Source organism: Myxine glutinosa, chromosome 1 (genome assembly GCF_964187855.1).
Source record: "Myxine glutinosa chromosome 1, kmMyxGlut1.1, whole genome shotgun sequence".
NCBI lineage: Eukaryota > Metazoa > Chordata > Myxini > Myxiniformes > Myxinidae > Myxine > Myxine glutinosa.
In genome coordinates this window covers 407,676,469-407,697,330 of record NC_136261.1, presented here as the reverse complement: position 1 = coordinate 407,697,330, position 20,862 = coordinate 407,676,469, and the positions used below count along the sequence as shown (strand labels likewise).

The 20,862-nt window shown below is 48.2% G+C and overlaps 1 protein-coding gene across 1 annotated transcript in view; it reads right to left on the bottom strand.

The window, feature by feature from the left end:
• LOC137417491 (protein FAM3C) overlaps positions 1–20,862 on the bottom strand; it is a 48,584-nt gene that overhangs the window by 6,420 nt on the left and 21,302 nt on the right. The window contains exons 2-8 of the mRNA XM_078770466.1: positions 19,817–19,939; positions 16,523–16,546; positions 15,098–15,221; positions 12,314–12,372; positions 11,225–11,275; positions 7,617–7,701; positions 7,369–7,492 (exon numbers count right to left, since the gene is read on the bottom strand). Of these exons, the coding sequence (XP_078626592.1) occupies positions 7,369–7,492; positions 7,617–7,701; positions 11,225–11,275; positions 12,314–12,372; positions 15,098–15,221; positions 16,523–16,546; positions 19,817–19,939 (590 nt within the window). The remainder of the gene's footprint in view (positions 1–7,368; positions 7,493–7,616; positions 7,702–11,224; positions 11,276–12,313; positions 12,373–15,097; positions 15,222–16,522; positions 16,547–19,816; positions 19,940–20,862) is intronic.

Genomic DNA, 20,862 nt, shown 5'->3' with positions numbered 1-20,862 from the left:
GGGTTAATTAGAATAATCGCTTGTATTGACAATATTTCATGTATGTATGTAGGCTGGTGCCTCTACAATAACATTTTTTTTCCTTTTTTTTTCAGGTTGGCATGGCAGGGAAGAAATGCAGCGTCGCAGGGCAGGGAAGAAATGCCCCCAGGACCACGTTGGTCAGTCATATAAGCGAGGGGACTAATCCCCCCTTGGTAAGTGGGGAAGGCCGACGTTGGATTCCGTAACAATATATATATATATATGCTGCCCTGCGACGGCAGGGACAATGACTTCAAAACGTCCGGATCCATAGGCATAGCATCTCTACTTAATAGGAGTGAAGAGCTTGGAGATACAGCTATACATGAGACTTTGTCAAACATCATTGCTACCCATGGTGCTACATCAGCCTCCGTATTATGTCACAAATCATGTTATAGCTCATATACCTCTAGGTCGAGAAATGTAAAATGTAAGTCGGACGCAAGTAATAGTCAGCCAGGAAAGCGAATTCTTCGCTCTAAAGTATCTGCCTTCGAGTATTCGAAAGACTGTCTGTTCTGTGGTCTCATTTGTGAACCAAAAGACCCCAAACACCCTGAAAGGTGGAAGCCAGTTAAACAATGCCAGACTGTAGACAGACAAGGTATTCCACCCTTCAGAGACGTCATCTTGTCTAAATGTGATGAGCGCCAGGATGACTGGGCTGAGGTAGTGGCGCTACGGGTGAATGGCGTCGTGGAGCTGCCTGCAGCTGATGCGCAGTATCACACAAAGTGCTACAATGACTTTAGGAAGGTGTCTATTGACTCAAGTGCAAGTGATAGTTGTAAACCAGTTGATAGCTGCTTAGCTGCTGTCATTGACCATATGAATGCAAACAAGTCGTTCACCTGGACTGTGTCAGAGTTGCATGATGTATATGTAGTTAATTCCGGGGACCACTGCAGGAAGCAGATGCTATCCAACTTGTGTGATTATTATGGTGACACTATAGTTGTACTTAGGGTTGAAGGGTGCGATACTATTGTTGGCTTTCGACAGTGCGTTGGTAAGTCACTCAAACTAGTAAAACAAGCTGAAACCTCTAGTGCTGATGATGATGTCACCAAGCTTGTCAGGAGAGTGCGAGCAGAGGTCCGGAATATTCCCTTGCCCCGTCAATATGACCTTGGCAGCTTCCGACATGACAAGGTCGTTCAAGCCACAAGTCCAACCCTTCTGAAGCTCGTCTCCAGTCTCGTGTCCAAGGAAGGAAAAGTGACTAAACCATCACTTACACTCGCTCAATGCATCCAGCAGCACATCAGTAGGAGCTGGAATCAGATAACTCTGGGGCTTGCTGTCAAACTCCACCACAAGTATGGCAGCTCAGAACTGGTTCAGAACCTACATGAGCATGGCATTGTCACTACCTACGATGAAGTCCTACGGTTCCGGAAGTCAGCTGCCAAATATACTTCTGAGGACCCAGATAAGTTCCTGCGCGCAGTCGGCCTGGAGAGGCACATCGGCCCTATCCACAGTTGGGGTGATAATTTTGATCTTGTGGTCTTCACACCCAATGGTTGCTGCACGACTCATGCCATGGCCACTCAGTTTGTGCAGAATCCAGCAGGTCTCCTGTTCCCCGGAGGAGCCACACCTGGTGGTAAGGTCATGTCACTGAAACTACCCCATCTGACGAAGCTTGAAGCTGGGAAACTTAGTATAGCTCATAAGAGCAGTTTTGTCATTGAACATTACACAGGCCCCAAGAAGATGACTCCACCAGCTCTGAAAGAAGTCCCAAGAACTGATGCTTTCCAAGATGCCATCAAACAGAGTGTTTCAAGAGCACAGAAGGATGCTGCTTGGCTCTCGCAGCTCCACTCTTCCCCTCTTCCCCTGGACTGGGCAGCCTACAATGTTGTGCAAGATCGCAATGGTGATGACAGTGCTCCAAAGCTGAAGACGATAAGTGTCTTTGGACATGCCTCCATGGACGGCGTGCCCATCTACAGGTGCTGCTTTGGAAAGCAGCAGACTGCCCTGACCCACCAGCTGTGGACATAACAGAGTTTGGATGGAATAAGAAGGAAGGCAAGAAGGGAGAGGAAGTCATCATGCCCATCCTGGATGCAAGCCCCGTTGCTCCTCCTGCCGTGTTGGAAATGATCAGCTGTAGCTGCAAAGCTGGGTTAAAGCCCTGTTTAACAGCAAAGTGCAGCTGCGTAGCTGCAGGCCTGGCCTGTACCAGCTACTGCTTCTGCAAAGGCTCTGATAGTACATGTTGCAACACACTCACACACTCACAGCAAGAAGAGAAATATGACAAGAATGTAGAGTCAGGAGAAGAAGATGAAGACGATGAGGATGAGTTTTATGATGAGGATATGCTTTATAACAGTGCAGAGTAGTAGAAGTGCAAGACGCTCTTTCTTGATGGAAGTTTTATGTTGTGTAACTAGTGCACATATTTTTCAGCTCTGATAATTTTGGGTATACCTGTGCTTTAATTTTGAGGATATTATTTACCCATAGTCATATTATTCTAGTTTGGTATGGCACTTGCCTTTGTTACCTCTAATACCTGTGAATAAAAGTGGAGCAATAGAGCGAAACATAAATTTCAGTGTCCCAGGCCTATGTTTGATAGGGTTAATGCTATTAATGCTAATTTTGCTAATTGCCCAACATATGCAAGTTAGCATCCGGCAGTTTCTAAGTGCTGGGGACCCATACTGTACATTTCTAACTTAAAACTTTGGGGTACTCAACATTTCCGGGTTCACATTGCTGGCAAGTAGACTACTACATGGCATACATACCGAGATCAACATCCTATTGATTTTACCCATCGTTCGATCCGTCCGCCAATGCAGATCGACACAAGACGTCACCAGCAAGATGAGTTCTTCATTCTACCCAACTTAACCCTTGGAGTTGCAAGTTTCCTTCAATCCTCTCTCTACTCATTCCTTTGCTTGGTGCATCCACCTAATGTCCGTCAAGGCATCGCCTTTTTCCCTCCATCTCCTTTGGAAGCCTTTCACCGACTGAAGCCGAGTCAGATTATCGCGTGTGTGTGTGTGCGTGTGCGTGTGCGTGTGCGTGTGCGTGCGTGTTGCATTCAGACCCCTTCACTTTTTTCACATTTTGTTATGTTGCAGCCTTATGCTGAAATCGTTTAAATTCATTTTTTCCCTCATCAATCTCCACTCAATACCCCATAATGACAAAGAGAAAACAGGATTTTAGAAAGTTTTGCAAATTTATTGAAAAGAAAAAACTAAAATATCACATTGGCATAAGTATTCATACCCTTTGCTAGGACACTTGAAATTTAGCTCAGGTGCCTCCCATTTCTCTTGATCATCTTTGAGATGTTTCTACACCTTGATTGGAGTCCACCTATGGTAAATTGAATTGATTGGACATGATTTGGAAAGGCACACACCTGTCTATATAAGGTCTCACAGCTGACAATGCATATCAGAGCAAAAACCAAGCCGTGAGGTCGAAGGAACTGCCTGCAGAGCTCAGAGACAGGATTGTGTCGAGGCACAGATCTGGGGAAGCCGACAAAAAAAATCTCTGCTGCATTGAAGGTTCCCAAGAGCACAGTGGCCTCCATAATTCTTAAATGGAAGAAGTTTGGAACAACCAGGACTCTCCCGAGAGCTGACCGCCCGGCCAAACTGAGCAATCGGGGGAGAAGGGCCTTGGTAAGAGAGGTGACCAAGAACCCGATGGTCACTGGCTGAGCTCCAGAGATCCTGTGTGGAGATGGGAGAAACTTCCAGAAGGACAACCATCACAGCAACACTCCACCGATCTGGGCTTTACGGCAGAGTGGCCAGACGGAAGCCTCTCCTCAGTGAAAGACACATGAAAGCCCGCTTGGAGTTTTCAAAAAAGCACCTAAAGGACTCTCAGACTAAGAAACACGATTCTGTGGTCTTATGAAACCAATATTGAACTGTTTGGCTTCCGTCTGGCCACTCTGCCATGAAGCCCAGATCGGTGGAGGGTTGCTGTTTGAATTCATAATTGTATTCCCTCAACCGCACGGAACTACTTCACATCCGGATTTAAATATTTGTTTATGTCACAAATGTTGGTAAAAGTTTATTTTTTATATTAATGCTATTTAATTTGTGATTGGAGTTTTGCTGTTTGGAATGAAAATAGAGATATCGAATTCAAGTGGATGACGAAATGCTGTGAGGGCTCTTTGTTCTAACTGTGACATTCACGGATCTCCATATGCAGATTCGCCATTGACTGGGTGGAGAACCATTGAAACGGGTACGTTTTTTGTGGATGTCTTTTCGCTGTCCTTGCTTGATGTTCGACTACAGGTGGCACAGGAATGTGGAACTTATTGGTTCCATGGTTTCCCATTCGCCGTTTTTTTTTTTTAAATAAATTTACCTTGGTCTTTCACAAACTTGCTGGCCATGTCTGACATGCGATTGAAGGTACCACAGGAATGTGGAATTTATTGGTTTCGTGCTTTAACATTCACCGTTTCTGCATTGTATGTATGTATGTATGTATGTATGTATGTCTATAATCAAGCATATAACATGTACAACACTGACCGGCTTTGCCCATCCTCTCACTTCTGTCAAACCTCCACTCCATCCAGCTCTCACACATTATATAATAAAAGGTCCATTATTGAGACCCTCCACAAGTCTAAGCTTAACATTCACCTCCTTCCATTCATCCCCTCTTTTCTCACCAGTTATATAGTTTTACCGGATCTGTTTTCACCTGCTCTCCCAACCTGGCCCCCAGGTCTACTGCCCCACACCACCTCATGGTTTCTCCCAGTTATACACAAGAGCTTTCCTACTCCCACTGGGACCTTGTCCCCCGTTCACCTGAAACACTTCTCTTGCTGTCATGTATCCATAAAATATTGAACCGATTCCTCCAAGCTCCACTTGACCCTTTGCCCACTGTATGTTGACCCTTTGCCCCCTGCTGTTCCACAAATCTCAGCAGCTACAACAAAAAAAAAAAACTAGAACAGCACTCGATAGAGCACACACCTCTGCCAGGCCGAACAGTTTACGTTTTGTCGCCCACTGATAGGCCGGAAATGGATCCCGATCTGAACCAAAATCATATCAGCTCGTTTTTGTCACCTTACGATGAAACTAATCTAATTTTGTCATAACTCGTCCGTAACGTTTTGAAGTACCATGCTGTGTATCGATTTTGACCCCGTCTCAAAATGGGTGAACATTCACTTTTAAAAATAAAAAAAAGGTCTCGTATCCGAATCCGACCGTGATCTTCACGAAATTCTAATAAATTTGACCTTGTCACACACCCAACTAGTCCACCAAATTGTCAGATTTCATCCACAACTTTTTGAGATATCAATCTCACAAACAGACAGGGGTGAAAACATAACCTCCGTCTACCTTCAGTGGCGGAAACAATAATAAGAAGAGCGAGAATCGCTTAGCAATACCTGTCCCGTCCCATGCCAATTTTTTTTTTTTAAACCAAGTTTTAAAAATTGATGAAATGCTCTGAAACTCGAACGTGTTTTGTAACTTATCATAATAAAGACATGTACCAAGTTTCAGTTGAATATGTTAAAGGGTAAAGGGAAAAAGTGCAGAAAAACACAGGTGGGTTGAACGGAAGGATGGCTGGACGAACGGACGGACAGCAAACCTATAGTCCCCTCCCTGGCAGGGGACAAATAATATGAACTCCGAGAGTCAGAGACTTCCATGAGGCTTTGCAGCCACATTAACAACAACACCTAAAGAAGAGGCACGTACGGCAACCACATTGGCGCATCACGACGCAGGTCACCATGACACTATGCACAAGGTTGCTGCAAATGGAACAGCTTCATGCAGAGATCATTTTTGCCTCTAGAAGCTGCTGCAGAATAAATAAATAACAAGCGTTATGCCTAGGTCCCCTGTCGGTGAAGTGATGCGAGTTGACAAAGTGGAAGACGCAAGGCGGCCATCTTAGATTTTGACGTGGCGACCCAATTTTCAATAGCGTTCTTCCTTATGCATAGATACACCCACACACCAGATTAGAAGTTAGTAGTTCGTTTATTTTTCAAGATATTTTGCTCACAAGGTTCAGACATATATATGGTGGCGGCCATCTTGGATTTTGACGTGGCGACCCAATTTTCAATAGCGTTCTTCCTTATGCCGAGATACATCCACACACCAAATTAGAAGTTGGTACTTGGCTTATTTTTCAAGACATTCCGCCCACAAGGTTCAGGCATACATGGCGGCGGCCATCTTGGATTTTGACGTGGTGACCCAATTTTCAATAGCGTTCTTCCTTATGCCTAGATACACCCACACACCAGATTATAAGGTGGTACTTCGCTTATTTTTCAAGATATTTCGCTCACAAGGTTCAGACATGCATGGCGGCGGCCATCTTGGATTTTGACGTGGCGACCCAATTTTCAATAGCGTTCTTCCTTATGCATAGATACACCCACACACCAGATTAGAAGTTGGTACTTGGCTTATTTTTCAAGACATTCCACCCACAAGGTTCAGGCATACATGGCGGCGGCCATCTTGGATTTTGACGTGGTGACCCAATTTTCAATAGCGTTCTTCCTTATGCCTAGATACACCCACACACCAGATTAGAAGTTAGTAGTTCATTTCTTTTTCAATATATTCCGCTCGCAAGGTTCAGACATTTACTTTTCAAGATATCGCGCTCACAAGGTTTAGATATGGTGACAACCATCTTGGATTTTGACGTGGCGACCTAATTTTCAATAGGATTCTTCCATATGCCTAGTTGCACCCACACACCAAATTAGAATTCGGTCCTTCGCTTACGCACGCACGGACGGGAAAACCATCGTCCCCCTTTCGCTCCGCGACTGGGGACAAAAAAAGCTAGCAGTATGTCCCTGGGTTTAGAATGTTGCAAGGCTGCTTTCCCAATATGCCAGGCATTTGCCCTTCCACTTTGGAAAGCCACAAATACCTCCTTGTTTAACTCCCTACATTCCATCCTCTGGTGGATTCTTCAGGCATCGCCATCAGACAAGACCTCCCCTGCACAGACCACATTTCCAAGCTGTCCTCTAAAACCGTAAGAGTTGCCATCTTTTGTGGGATGCCACTCCTGCGCCCGCTTTGGATTGACGAGTTGTGTGGTGACTGAAGCTCTGAACTTTAAAAGGCCGAGTCAAAGAGGTCATTTTATCGCGTAATTGCAACCGAAATGACGATGTACTACACAGACACACTGCTACTGCCTCGAGCTCACGCACACATCTGTCGATGCAATTGAGCAGGGACAAAATAACAACCTGAGAGTGCAACACGATATACATACATGATTATAGAATCTGAACACACGTGCAGTAAGTACCTTCTCAAATGGAGTGTTGGTGATACCTTTGGCTCCCACAAACACCCAGCTGTCGCGGAAAGCGAGCGATTTAATGGATTTGCTTCCCAGCTGCTGGATAAGTTCCCTCGCTTCGTCATTCAATCTAAAAACCATCAAACATACTCCTCAGCCGATTTGAAACTTGGAGAAATTCCACATGCATTACAAATGTGTCCGTTTGATTTCCCTGCAGGGCAAATTTACATTCCGTTGGTTTGACCACTTACTTTGTTGCTCCGTCATCAAAAGTCGCGATGAAGACCAAGATTCCTTTTGGGATGTCTTTGAGGAATGTGATTAAGTCTTTCACATCTAAAAGGAATGAAAAACAAAATTAAAAGATACTTATGAAACACTCCCTTAAAGATATTTGTGAACTACTTATTGCTGGTACAGTAAATTCCACCAAAGTGTCCGATAGAGGAGCACGTGACCAGGGAGTGAGTGGTTAGATAAATCGGATATGACAGATAATTTCAAGCTTGCTGAAAGCCCGCCAGGTAATGACAAAGAAAGTCAATCACCTGGGCAGTGGGGCTAGAAGAGTGCAGCAAACACAGACATACACAAAAAAATCAAGGTGGAAAACATGAAAAAAGACTCAATAAAAATGAACTCTATTTAAAAGGGCAAACAAAATTACAACTAAACAAAGTAGAAGTACAAAGTACATGCAGATGGTATGAAAATACAAGTTACAATACATGGTGAATAAATCTGTCACCTCAAACACATACATGAGCAAAAGGGGTCAACCCCCAAGAGCAAAATTGACAGAACACCACAGGGAGTAATCAACGATAACTTGTATAAACGAAACAACTTTGATATGATCTCCAGCTGGAGCCTTGTTGATAGCTGTTGAAGGTCAAAAATTAAAAGGCAACCAGGGTTAAACCAAGACTCAACACCTCCAGAGAAGACGAGGGTTGACCCCAAAAGAGTGCAGCAGCACAGAGCAGAACCCCTCCCACAGAGAAAGAGAGATGCCACAAAGGGAGGTAAACCTCTTCCCCCCCCCCCCCCCCCCACACTCCCCTATCGGAGGGAGCGGTGTGCTCAGCACCCCTCGTGGAGAGAGCGTCTACGCACAGCGCAGCGAGCGTCCCCGCACAGCGCAGCGCCCCTCCCGCAGAGAGAGTGCCTCCGCACAGCGCAGCACCCCTCTCATGAAGAAAGCGTTTCTGCACAGCGCAGCTCCCCTCTCGCAAAGAGAGCGTCTCCGCACAGCGCAGCGCCCCTCCCGCGGAGAGCGCCTCCGCACAGCGCAGCTCCCCTCCCGCAGAGAGAGCATCTCCGCACAGCGCAGCGCCCGTCCCGCGGAAAGGACGCCTCCGCATAGCACAGCACCCCTCTCATGAAGAAAGCGTTTCTGCAGAGCGCAGCACCTCCGCACAGCGCCGCTCCCCTCCCGCAGAGAGAGCGTCTCCGCACAGCGCAACGCCCCTCCTGCAGAGAGAGTGCCTCCGCACAGTGCGGCACCCCTCTCATGAAGAAAGCGTTTCTGCACAGCGCAGCGCCTCCGCACAGCGCCGCTCCCCTCCCGCAGAGAGAGCGTCTCCGCACAGCGCAACGCCCCTCCTGCAGAGAGAGTGCCTCCGCACAGTGCAGCACCCCTCTCATGAAGAAAGCGTTTCTGCACAGCGCAGCGCCTCCGCACAGCGCAGCTCCCCTCCCGCAGAGAGAGCACAGCGCCCCTCCCGCGGAGAGAGCGCCTCCGCACAGCGCAGCTCCCCTCCCGCAGAGAGAGCGTCTCCAGACAGCGCAGCGCCCCTCCCACGGAGAGAGCGTCTCCGCACAGCGCAGCACCCCTCCCACGGAGAGAGTGCCTCCGCACAGCGCAGCACCCCTCTCATGAAGAAAGCGTTTCTGCACAGCGCAGCTCCCCTCCCGCAAAGAGAGCGTCTCCGCACAGCGCAGCACCCCTCCCGCGGAGAGAGTGCCTCCTCACAGCGCAATTACCCTCCCACAGAGAAAAATCACCACCACACAGCTCAACTCCCCTCCCGCGGAGAGAGCGTCTCCGCACAGTGCAGCACCCCTCTCATGAAGAAAGCGTTTCTGCACAGCGCAGCGCCTCCGCACAGCGCAGCGCCCCTCCCGCAGAGAGAGAGTGCCTCCGCACAGTGCAGCACCCCTCTCATGAAGAAAGCGTTTCTGCACAGCGCAGCTCCCCTCCCGCAGAGAGTGCGCCTCCGCACAGCGCAGCTCCCCTCCCGCAGAGAGAGCGTCTCCACACAGCGCAGCGCCCCTCCCGCGGAGAGAGAGCGTCTCTGCACAGTGCAGCACCCCTCCCGCGGAGAGAGCATCTCCGCACAGCGCAGCACCCCTCCCGCGGAGAGTGCCTCCTCACAGCGCAATTCCCCTCCCACAGAGAGAAAGCACCACCACACAGCTCAGCTCCCCTCCCGCAGAGAGAGCGTCTCCACACAGCGCAGCGCCCCTCCCGCGGAGAGAGAGCATCTCCGCACAGCGCAGCGCCCCTCCCACGGAGAGGACGCCTCTGCACAGCGCAGCGCCCGTCCCGCAGAGAAACCGCCTCAGCACAGCGCCCCTCCCACAGAGAGAGAGCACCTCCACACAGCTCAGCTCCCCTCCCGCGGAGAGAGCATCTCCGCACAGCACAGCACCCCTCCTGCAGAGAGCCCCTCAGCACAGCGCAGCGCCCGTCCTGCAGAGAGAGTGCTTTCGCACAGCGCAGCGCCCCTCCCGCGGAGAGAGAGCGTCTCTGCACAGTGCAGCACCCCTCCCGCGGAGAGAGCATCTCCGCACAGCGCAGCACCCCTCCCGCGGAGAGTGCCTCCTCACAGCGCAATTCCCCTCCCACAGAGAGAAAGCACCACCACACAGCTCAGCTCCCCCCCCCCCCCCCCCCCGCAAAGACAGAGCCTCCTCACAGCACAATTCCCCTCCCACAGAGAGAGCACCTCCACACAGCTCAGCTCCCCTCCCGCGGAGAGAGCATCTCCGCACAGCACAGCACCCCTCCTGCAGAGAGCCCCTCAGCACAGCGCAGCGCCCGTCCTGCAGAGAGAGTGCTTTCGCACAGCGCAGCGCCCCTCCCGCGGAGAGAGAGCGCCGCCACACAGCGTAGCGCCCCTCCCGCAGAGAGAGCACCTCCACACAGCGTAGCGCCCCTCCCGCGGAGAGAGCAACTCCGCACAACACAGAGCCCCTCCTGCAGAGAGAGCCCCTCCGCACAGCACAGCATCACTCCCACGTAGAGAGTGCCTCCGCACAGCGCCATTCCCCTCCCACAGAAATAGCTCCTCTGTAGAGCGCAGCGCTTCTCCCACACAGAGAGGGCCACCATGGAGCGCCCCTCCCATGGAGAGAGCATCGCCGTACAGGGTAGCACCCCTCCCGTGGAGAGAGCGCCACCATGCAGCACCCCTCCCATGGAGAGAGCGCCGTCGCACAGCACAGCACCCCTCCCGTGGAGAGAGCACCACCATGCAGCACCCATCCCGTGGAGAGAGCACCACCATGCAGCGCCCCTCCCATGGAGAGAGCACCACCATGCAGCACCCATCCCGTGGAGAGAGCACCACCATGCAGCACCCCTCCCGTGGAGAGAGCACCACCATGCAGCGCCCCTCCCGTGGAGAGAGCACCACCATGCAGCGCCCCTCCCGTGGAGAGAGCACCACCATGCAGCGCCCCTCCCATGGAGAGAGCGCCACCATGCAGCGCCCCTCCCATGGAGAAAGTGCCTCCGCACAGCGCAAGGCCTCTCCCACGGAAAGGGATTTATTGGATGCTATTGAGATTGGATAGAAGAGGGTAGTCAATGTGACATTTCGATGAAGCTGTTTCAAACAAATGTCAAACCTACCTCCGCCCCACATGTCAATGACCTTCGTGTCTTTCACCTTACCCGTACTTCCTAAAACACACAAACAGGTATACAAAGTTACCGCAATACATTTTTGTCGTGATGGATAAAACTTTTTGGGTATCAGGCAAAGGTAAAAGTAAAATGTAATTACACTTTAATTTAACAGGTTCAATATGACATCATCGTGTGGTGGATAACACAGTCAGCCAACAAGTGAATGAAAGGAAAAAAAACAAGAACTAGTTTTGCTAACCAGTGAAGACAAGTGTTGCTCTGCCGCAGCAAACAAATATAACAATGGAGGAAATAAACAGGACATTTATCGAGGAATGCTAACCACCGTGGGAAGCAAGTGTAAGCTCACATTTTGGGCGTCAATCCCTTTTTCCCCTCCGACGAAGGGTTAACGTCCCAAAACATCAGCTTTCGCCTCGATTCTCAAGGCCGTTAGCATATGTTAATCAATGTCTTGTTGATCTCATCCAAGTAAGCAATGTAAGGTCAATCATGCAATAAGTGTCTAGGCTCAACAATGGATGGAAATTCATTAATTTGCAAACAACTGCAACTAGGCGTCTCGTCTGCTAGCATTAGATGGTGGACGTTAAAGATCCCACGGTGTCCTTCGTGAATCGTAGGTGCGCTATCGCTGGCACCGTGACAACCGAAATTCCCTTCCCCCTCGCAAATTACGATACCTGCAGCCAAGTACTTTATAAGAAAGAAGAAGAAGCACCTACCCCACACATTGCACCAACAAGGGTGCAGATGAGCCACTGTTGCAGTACACCTGACAGGAATCTAGAAACGGGTCAGTTCCAGAACACAATGGCCTAATCTTTTTTTTTCTTCAAAAGGTACCGTCACGTCACAGATAATGGCACCGTCACAGATCATAATGGCACCGGGAATGAGCTCGAAGGTGCACGCACTACCACTGTCCTATCCTACCAGGCCTAAGGCCAGCAATGATACTTGGCTACATCCTCAAATACAAAGTCGAAGCAAGCAACCTTTCCTTGGAAACACTCCGAGCATGCTCAACAAAATGCTTTTGCCGCAAAAACAGCCAAACGCTGAGCTTACCATCAACTAGTGCAATATTGAAACCTCTTCCGACATTGTTCTTCACACTGCTCATCAGTCTGCAAACAAACACCACAATCCAGGTTAGAAAGCACATGATGGAACACGTGGTACAATGCAAATTTGATTACATGGCTGTGTTAATTAGTGTGAACCAAGAGGTCTACAGGGCGGAGGGAAAATATACGAGACAGACAACAGCAGGTCAGAGGTAGAATAGAGACAAGATGGACAAATAAGGGATGTAGGTCCATCTTCCATATGCTCCATCTTCCCTCAATCGATCTGCATCTCATTTGATCACAGCCACGTCTTTAAATTCCGATTTGCACAAGATTTCCCAGTGGGGCAAATGTAATTAGGTTAAATTCAATGCTTCTAAAACTAAATCTCTTCCCATCTCTCTCTGAAACTCCTCTCAACTCGCCAATCTCCTTTGAAAGCTCCACAATTACACCATGTCATACAATACACCTACTAGGTATTACCATAACTTCAAATTTATCCTGGAATCCACACATTACACAAATAGCTAAGTCTGCTGCAAAGAAACTGGGAGACATGTTCAGATGTCGAAGATTCTTCTCCTCTCAACAGTTGCTTCCACCATATAAAGGATTGATTCCTCCTTGTATAGAGTACTGCTCAGGTTGAACGGGCACAGAAAGGTTGAACGAGTGGACGTTTTGAGATGGTGGTGAACTGCTGTCTTTAAGACCTGGATGGAAGAATGAGCTTGAAGAGAGTGTAGAAGGTGGTTCCACAGGCAGGAAAAAAAGAGGAATAAATGATTGGAGGTGAGCAGTGATCTGGGATTTTGGGGATTTCACCAATATGGGGTGGCTGGTGGACCACGTGCGTCCTGCAGACATCTGGAGGGGACAGATCACGGAGAGGGCAGAGGGTGCAAGAGCAGAAAGGAGGCAGAGAAACAGAGACCACCGACCTGTTGGCAATGGCGAAGTGATAGGCCTATAGACTCAGCTTCATCGCAAGAGATTGCAATGATCCTGAAGGCCATGGTTTCCATGCGTCTTGCTGAGAAAAATGTGGGCAGGGGAGCCAGCCCAGAGTGGAGAGCAGTACTCTATCAAACTGCAGATGAAGGCCTTGTAGGTGTATAGGACCTCAGGTGTGTCAAGGAAGGACTTTGCATGACAGAAGATGCCCAGTCGGCGACTGGCATTCAGAAGTCAACTTCGAAATGTGGCTTACCCAAGAAAGATCATGGCTGATAGCAAGACCCCGGAGTTTTTATGACTGAACTTCCACAAGATTGTTGTTGAGAAAGTAGATGAGATGTTTTGTGGTATGGTCCAAAGAGACAGAGACAGAGACAGAGTGTGGGATTTCTCTGGGTTAAAAGACATAATTCAAGTGTTTGATCAGTTTGTGATGTTGTCCAGGTCTGAAGAGAGGGAAGAGGCTGCTGTCTGTCTGTCAGAAGGATGAGGAATGTTACCGCACAAAGTGGAATCATCAGCAAAGATATAAAGAAGGATTTTCCAGAGAGTCAGTAAGATCATTGAAGATTAGGAATAGGACTGGGCCCAAAACAGTGCCTTGGGGAACTCCAGCCTTGACAGGGAGAGGAGAAGAAGAAAGGGTTCCGTTGAGAGGCACACGTTGGCAACGAGAGTGGAGGAAGTCAGAAATCCAAGAGTGGAGTTGGCCTTGGATTCCATAGGCAGACTGTTTAGAGAGCAAGGCCAGATGCCAGACTGTCTCGAAAGCTCAACATTCTCACTCCAGAGAACCGGTTCTCTGGAAAGGTCCAGAGAACCGGCTCTGATTTCATGCCTGGTATTGAGGGCCTCAATCCATTGTTGGGGGAGCAGAAGCAGCATGTCCAAGGTAGGGACCTGGTCTGAATCCAAATTGATGATCCGAGATGAGGCTGTTGGAGAAAAGGAAGGATTTGACCTTGTAACGTTTCCAAATTTAAAGTGTTACTTCATTGTCCAATTGTCATCAGTGTTTAATTGTGTGTTTTGGCCAGTTGGAAATATTGGCCCAACGGGAAGCTCTTTCACATTATCTGGGACCGAGAAGGCACCATGTCCACAGGTGAACACAAGGAAAGGTGCAAACATGAACACCTTCTAGAATGCACACAGGTAGGTCAGTGAGTGTCAGTGCTACCAAAACAGATTCTTGTCAAGGACTACACTGGGTGGTTTGCCACTGCCTTCCCAGCAGTAGTTAAAGTAGGAATTTGTAATTTGCGTTTGGTGCCAGCAATAACTCACCTCCTCTTCGTGAAGGACACTGTGGGATCTTTATCATATGATGGCAGACAGAACGTCCAGTTTAACGTCCATCCGAGGAATAGCACACGCATTGACGAATCACCTGCTTGTGAAACGGATGACACTTTCTAGCTGGGTCGGGATTCAAACCCAACCTCGACAGCTTATAGGTGAGTGTGTGCGTGCACAATAAGGCCAACCTCCAATCATTTCTTTGTTTTAAACACATTTCTTTGTTCTTTATTGTTTAAATTCAGTTTGACGGTTTGGGTAGGAGGGGGAGTACTTTCATCTCTGGTCTTCTCAAGAATGGATATTCCCAACCACCACATTCAACGCAACCAGAAGTCAGAAATGTGGAAGAATGATCCAAATATTGATACCACTGTAACCAAAAAGGCCAAAACCTCACACACAGCTTGGACTCCAGTAAAACCGAACATGGGGCTTTCCAACGGTAATGCTGTCAATCTCACCGATGGCCAAACAAAGCGACATTATGAATGCCGATTCATGAAATCGCATCAGTACTCACATATCATCTTCAAGGCAAATCTTTGGGCCCACTATGCTGGCGGCTCCACTGAGTAGCCTGAAAGCCAAGTGGCCCGACGCGCACAGCACAGAGAGGTTACACTTGTTTCGTACAACCTTTGCCTCTAAGGAACAAAAAAGAATGATATATTCACAACTGCATGATACAGCAATTCTAATAAAGTACCCAAAATGAAACATCTAATGGAAATTTAAAAAAGAGAAATGGACAGAAGGGGGAACAGCAAGGTCAGTTGGAAAACAAATCTAGCGGCAGAGTCGAGCAGGTAGCAAAGGCCGAGCGGCGGGGTGTTCGCAAAGGCCGAGCGGCGGGGTGTTCGCAAAGTCCGAGCGGCGGGGTGTTCGCAAAGGCCGAGCGGCGGGGTGTTCGCAAAGGCCGAGCGGCGGGGTGTTCGCAAAGGCCGAGCGGCGGGGTGTTCGCAAAGGCCGAGCGGCGGGGTGTTCGCAAAGTCCGAGCGGCGGGGTGTTCGCAAAGGCCGAGCGGCGGGGTGTTCGCAAAGGCCGAGCGGCGGGGTGTTCGCAAAGGCCGAGCGGCGGGGTGTTCGCAAAGGCCGAGCGGCGGGGTGTTCGCAAAGGCCGAGCGGCGGGGTGTTCGCAAAGGCCGAGCGGCGGGGTGTTCGCAAAGGCCGAGCGGCGGGGTGTTCGCAAAGGCCGAGCGGCGGGGTGTTCGCAAAGGCCGAGCGGCGGGGTGTTCGCAAAGGCCGAGCGGCGGGGTGTTCGCAAAGGCCGAGCGGCGGGGTGTTCGCAAAGGCCGAGCGGCGGGGTGTTCGCAAAGGCCGAGCGGCGGGGTGTTCGCAAAGGCCGAGCGGCGGGGTGTTCGCAAAGGCCGAGCGGCGGGGTGTTCGCAAAGGCCGAGCGGCGGGGTGTTCGCAAAGGCCGAGCGGCGGGGTGTTCGCAAAGGCCGAGCGGCGGGGTGTTCGCAAAGGCCGAGCGGCGGGGTGTTCGCAAAGGCCGAGCGGCGGGGTGTTCGCAAAGGCCGAGCGGCGGGGTGTTCGCAAAGGCCGAGCGGCGGGGTGTTCGCAAAGGCCGAGCGGCGGGGTGTTCGCAAAGGCCGAGCGGCGGGGTGTTCGCAAAGGCCGAGCGGCGGGGTGTTCGCAAAGGCCGAGCGGCGGGGTGTTCGCAAAGGCCGAGCGGCGGGGTGTTCGCAAAGGCCGAGCGGCGGGGTGTTCGCAAAGGCCGAGCGGCGGGGTGTTCGCAAAGGCCGAGCGGTGGGGTGTTCGCAAAGGCCGAGCGGCGGGGTGTTCGCAAAGGCCGAGCGGCGGGGTGTTCGCAAAGGCCGAGCGGTGGGGTGTTCAGAAAGGGCAGCGGGGTATTCATCCAGTTGACAATAAGTGCTGCAAGACAGGAAGCAACATGGTAAGGAATTGCATAAAGAGCTTACGTAATGACATTTTGTGCAACTTACGTGAAGCGGGTATTTCTTTTTTGCCTACAAAATAAAACAAACAAAGACAGTGAGAATTGCTTTGCAATATATTTCCCCCCGGTCCAAATGAATGGAACATACTATTGACCCTACTATTATGGCCCATGTACCCCTATCATCAATGCAACCTATTATGGCCCACTGCGATTATGGCCCATATACTTGTGTCATCCATGCACCCGATTTTTGCCCACTGCGATTATGGCCCATGTACCTGTATCATCCACGCACCCTATTATATTGGCCCACTGTGATTATGGACCATGTACCTGTATCATCCATACACCCTATTATTGGCAAAACTGCGATTATGGCCCATGGACGCGTATCATCCATGAACCCTATTACATCACAGTGTTTCTTGACATGGTTTATGTGCGCCATTAATTTAATTCTTCCCTCACATTGGGTTATAGATTAGATTTATGGAGTTTCAGATTTTTCAGAAAAAGATTTCAATCCAACCAATTATGGCTGGAATACCACTTCACCAATGTCATCATCATTATTATCACCCTATATATCCAATGAGGTGTTGATGACACAGACAAAGTTTTTTTGTTTTTTTTTCCGTTGAGCGGTTTCAAAGAAAATGTCCAAATATTTTCCTTTAATCCAACATGGCTGCCATAACATGCGATCTATGATGTCAGAGTTAACAATTAAATATTCTCCATGGAGAGTCCCTCCTATGTTTAAAGTTTTGCATCAATGGGCTATCCAGTTGCAGAGAAAAACATTTTTAAAGCAAGCAAGTCAGGAGACGACGATGGTTCACGAGCGAGCGGTATTCAATGACAAAGGTCAAAACCGACATTGAAAATATATAAATAGGAATGTATTATCTGTTATGAGACTAGTTAGCTACACAATACCAAAAATTCGGTTTGATTCCGACAACTTTGAAAATTTGACCTTTGTGACCTTAAAATGTCAAAACGAAGGTTACTGACCTTGAATTGAGATAGAAAATAATGTATAATCAGGTATGAGGTTAGTTAGCTACACAATACCGAAAATTCGGTTCGATTCCGACAACTTTGAAACTTTGACCTTTGTGACCTTCAAAGGTCAAAGGTCGAGGATTCTGAAATTTGTTGGAAAACATGTATTTCATTATGTATGTGATAATATAAAATCATGTACGACATTTCACCCTATCAGGAAGCGAACAATGTAATAAAACCATCAAAAATCGACCTAATTTTCATGACCTTGTGACCTGGACCTTGGGGCGAAAATGAAAAATCGAGCTTCGTGGGGCTAGACACCTGACATTGGCCGAACTAAATATCGAAACCCCTGTCAGATTCCACCAAACCCCTCGAGAAGATTTAGCTTGAAATTGATTACCCCCTAAAAATACATCTTTTTCGGGCGTGGCTCCGCCCACAATGGGCGCAATAAGCCCACTCTACGCAGGACACAACTAGATCATGATATCAACCTCCCAACCAAGTTTCATCAAGACCGGATGATATCATCGGGTAGTTATGCTGCGGAGACAGACAGAGAGAGACAGAGACAGAGACAGACAGACACGACGACGAATACAGTGGTCTCTTGATAACTCGTGAACCAATATATAAACAGGGCGTTTCAAAAGGATTGATACAACTTTGACTTCCTGCCATTTCTTTGTTTTTTGACCTATACAGTTTTCCTTTTCATGGTTTGGTGGTGTTATAGTGGTATTTGTTCCTTGGGATTTCTAGCTCCGTAGCTCAACTTTGCCTTTGATAGTGGAGCAGAAGACAAAAGTGGTGGCTCTGTGGTACGAGACGAAATCATATGTGGACACTCGCCGGAGGTTCTGCCGGGAATACGACCTCAGAACACGCGATGGACCCACAAATTGTGCCATTCAACGTATTGTGAAACATTTTGAGCACAAAGGTGTAGTGCACAACCAGGGCAATGGCAACAGTGGCAGGCCAGCATCAGTAACCAAGAGCCAAGCCAACATCGAGGCCGTGTGGGATTCTCCAGTGAACAGTCCCAAGAAGTCCCACCGCCGGCGCTCCCAGGAGCTGGGCATCAAACCAACAGCTTTCCCCTTTTCCCAAACATCATCATCTCTATTAGGATGAACCAAGTCAAGATGACATGAGAAGGAGACTCGATATGTGCAAATGGCTCAGTGACAGGATGGCGCGGTACCCAAACTGGACCAACTTGATGTGGTTCAGTGATGAAGCCCATTTCCACTTGAACGGTGCCATCAACAACCACAACAACATTTTCTGGGGGAGAGAACCACCTCAGACCCACAGGAAGGTTGGACAGAACTTTGGAGTCAGGATCAATGCCTATCTGAACCGAGGGGCACACATCGAGAACGTCAATTACAAGGATTTTGCATAAATAGTCAGGTTCACTATGTTAACAAATATAATTTCGTTCAAAATTTTGGGAGATTAGCAAACCTGTACATTTTTGGAATCATCAGAGCATGGAGAATCCGAAAATCAATGTTGGCATTTGCACAGACACCTGCATGGCCGCCATTTTGGATTTTCAAAATGGCCGCCATAAAATACATATTTTGCGCTATCTCGGCTTCTTGTCAAACTAGAAAATGAATTGAATATGCTAATCCTATGTTTTCTGGGTCAAGGAATCCAATAAAGGCCTCAAAATAGTGCTCAGGATTATAGAAAAGCAACAAACAGAGGTAATTGAAAACCATTGTCTTTATATTTGTGATATAACTGTATTACATAATACAGTAAATGATATTGCAAGTCCTTTGAAGTTATAGGTATGGGTTTATAAAGCAAGAAAGCAGCCTTGTTAGTATCAGATTGAACTATAAGTCCTATACACAGGATCTACTAGGTCGATACCATTCAGGAATATGCTTTTTACAGATCTTCATCACTGTCCTGAGTGTCATTTTCGCAAAGGTGTCTACGCAAATGCCAACATTAATTTTCGGATTCCCCACGCTCTGAATATTCCAAAAATGTATAGTTTTGCTAATCTCCAAAAATTTTGAACCAAAAAAAACATAGTGAACCTGACTAAAATGCCAATTTCAGACCTTGGGCTCTCACTAACTTTAGCAGTGACTTACTGCAATAGCAATCACTCTTTTTGAAACACCCTGTAGACACAAACACACAGAGACAGAGACAGAGACTGACAGACTGACAGACGCATTGCAATAGTCTCGCATCCCTTTCAGGATGAGAATAACAAAACAAAATAAGGTACAAGACAAGGATAGACTCCGATAATACATATCAGTAAAAACACATCCACAAGACTTACCGAAAACGGATACTCGGGATATAACGTTGTGAATGTTTCCTTCCATTTTGATGTCGAGCTCATGATAGGCCACAACAATCAGAACGATCACGATCAAGGCCAATATGCTGAGCCTGACTGCACCTGTAATAAAAAAATAAAAAATAAACAATGCCGAAAACCCGAAAACAATGGGTCCGGCGATGCACAAAAATGGAGTCCAATGTCATCTACCCTGACTGAAGAAAACACATGGTGAAAGGAGAAATCCCGGAAATGGCTCCGACATGGACAAACCTGCACTTCAGTGTGCACCCATCTAGTGCAACTTAGGACTAGAACAAGAGTCCCCCCCCCCCCCCCTCCCCTCCCCAGCCCCCTATTCACTGTGCTCGGTGACACTCTGCCCCAGCATGCATCATACCGACTACCGAGGCTGTTCAATTTATCAAGCAATTCCTCCCCACCAATAAATTGTGAGTCTCCCATCAGGTACAGATCATCCGAATTGGTGGGGTACCACGTTGTGGAGAATTTTCACCTACTGTTACACCACTGGACCCACAATTAACCCCAGAAAGGATAACGTGCCATTCCAGGTTTCCAACGACGTAATTTCTCCAGATATAAAGGCCTGCACATCCCATAAGCTATTTTATGAGGACATTCTGTGACGTTGACCATTTATTGCAAAACATGTATTGTTTTGCTCCCAAAACATGTATTGACCACCGCTCAATTGTGCAATTTAGTGCAACAATGTTTTGTATCATAAATTTCACTAAAGTCCGGTTGAGCTAAAAAACGGTTGCGAATTGGTGAGAGATCGAGTATTCTCACATATAGCCAACTTCCGTAACTCAAACATTCAACTTGTCAGAGTTATTTTTAGAGAATTACCAAATTGCAGTACTGAAAGTGGAATAGCAAAATAATTGGATTTTGATGTTGAAAATGTGGAAACAATTATTCATTCCCACTGGACCAGAACCAGAATCTAATCGGCTTGTTCTTGGCACTTAGCCAATATCAGGCTATATATCGTTGGTCCAATCACTCAATGGTGA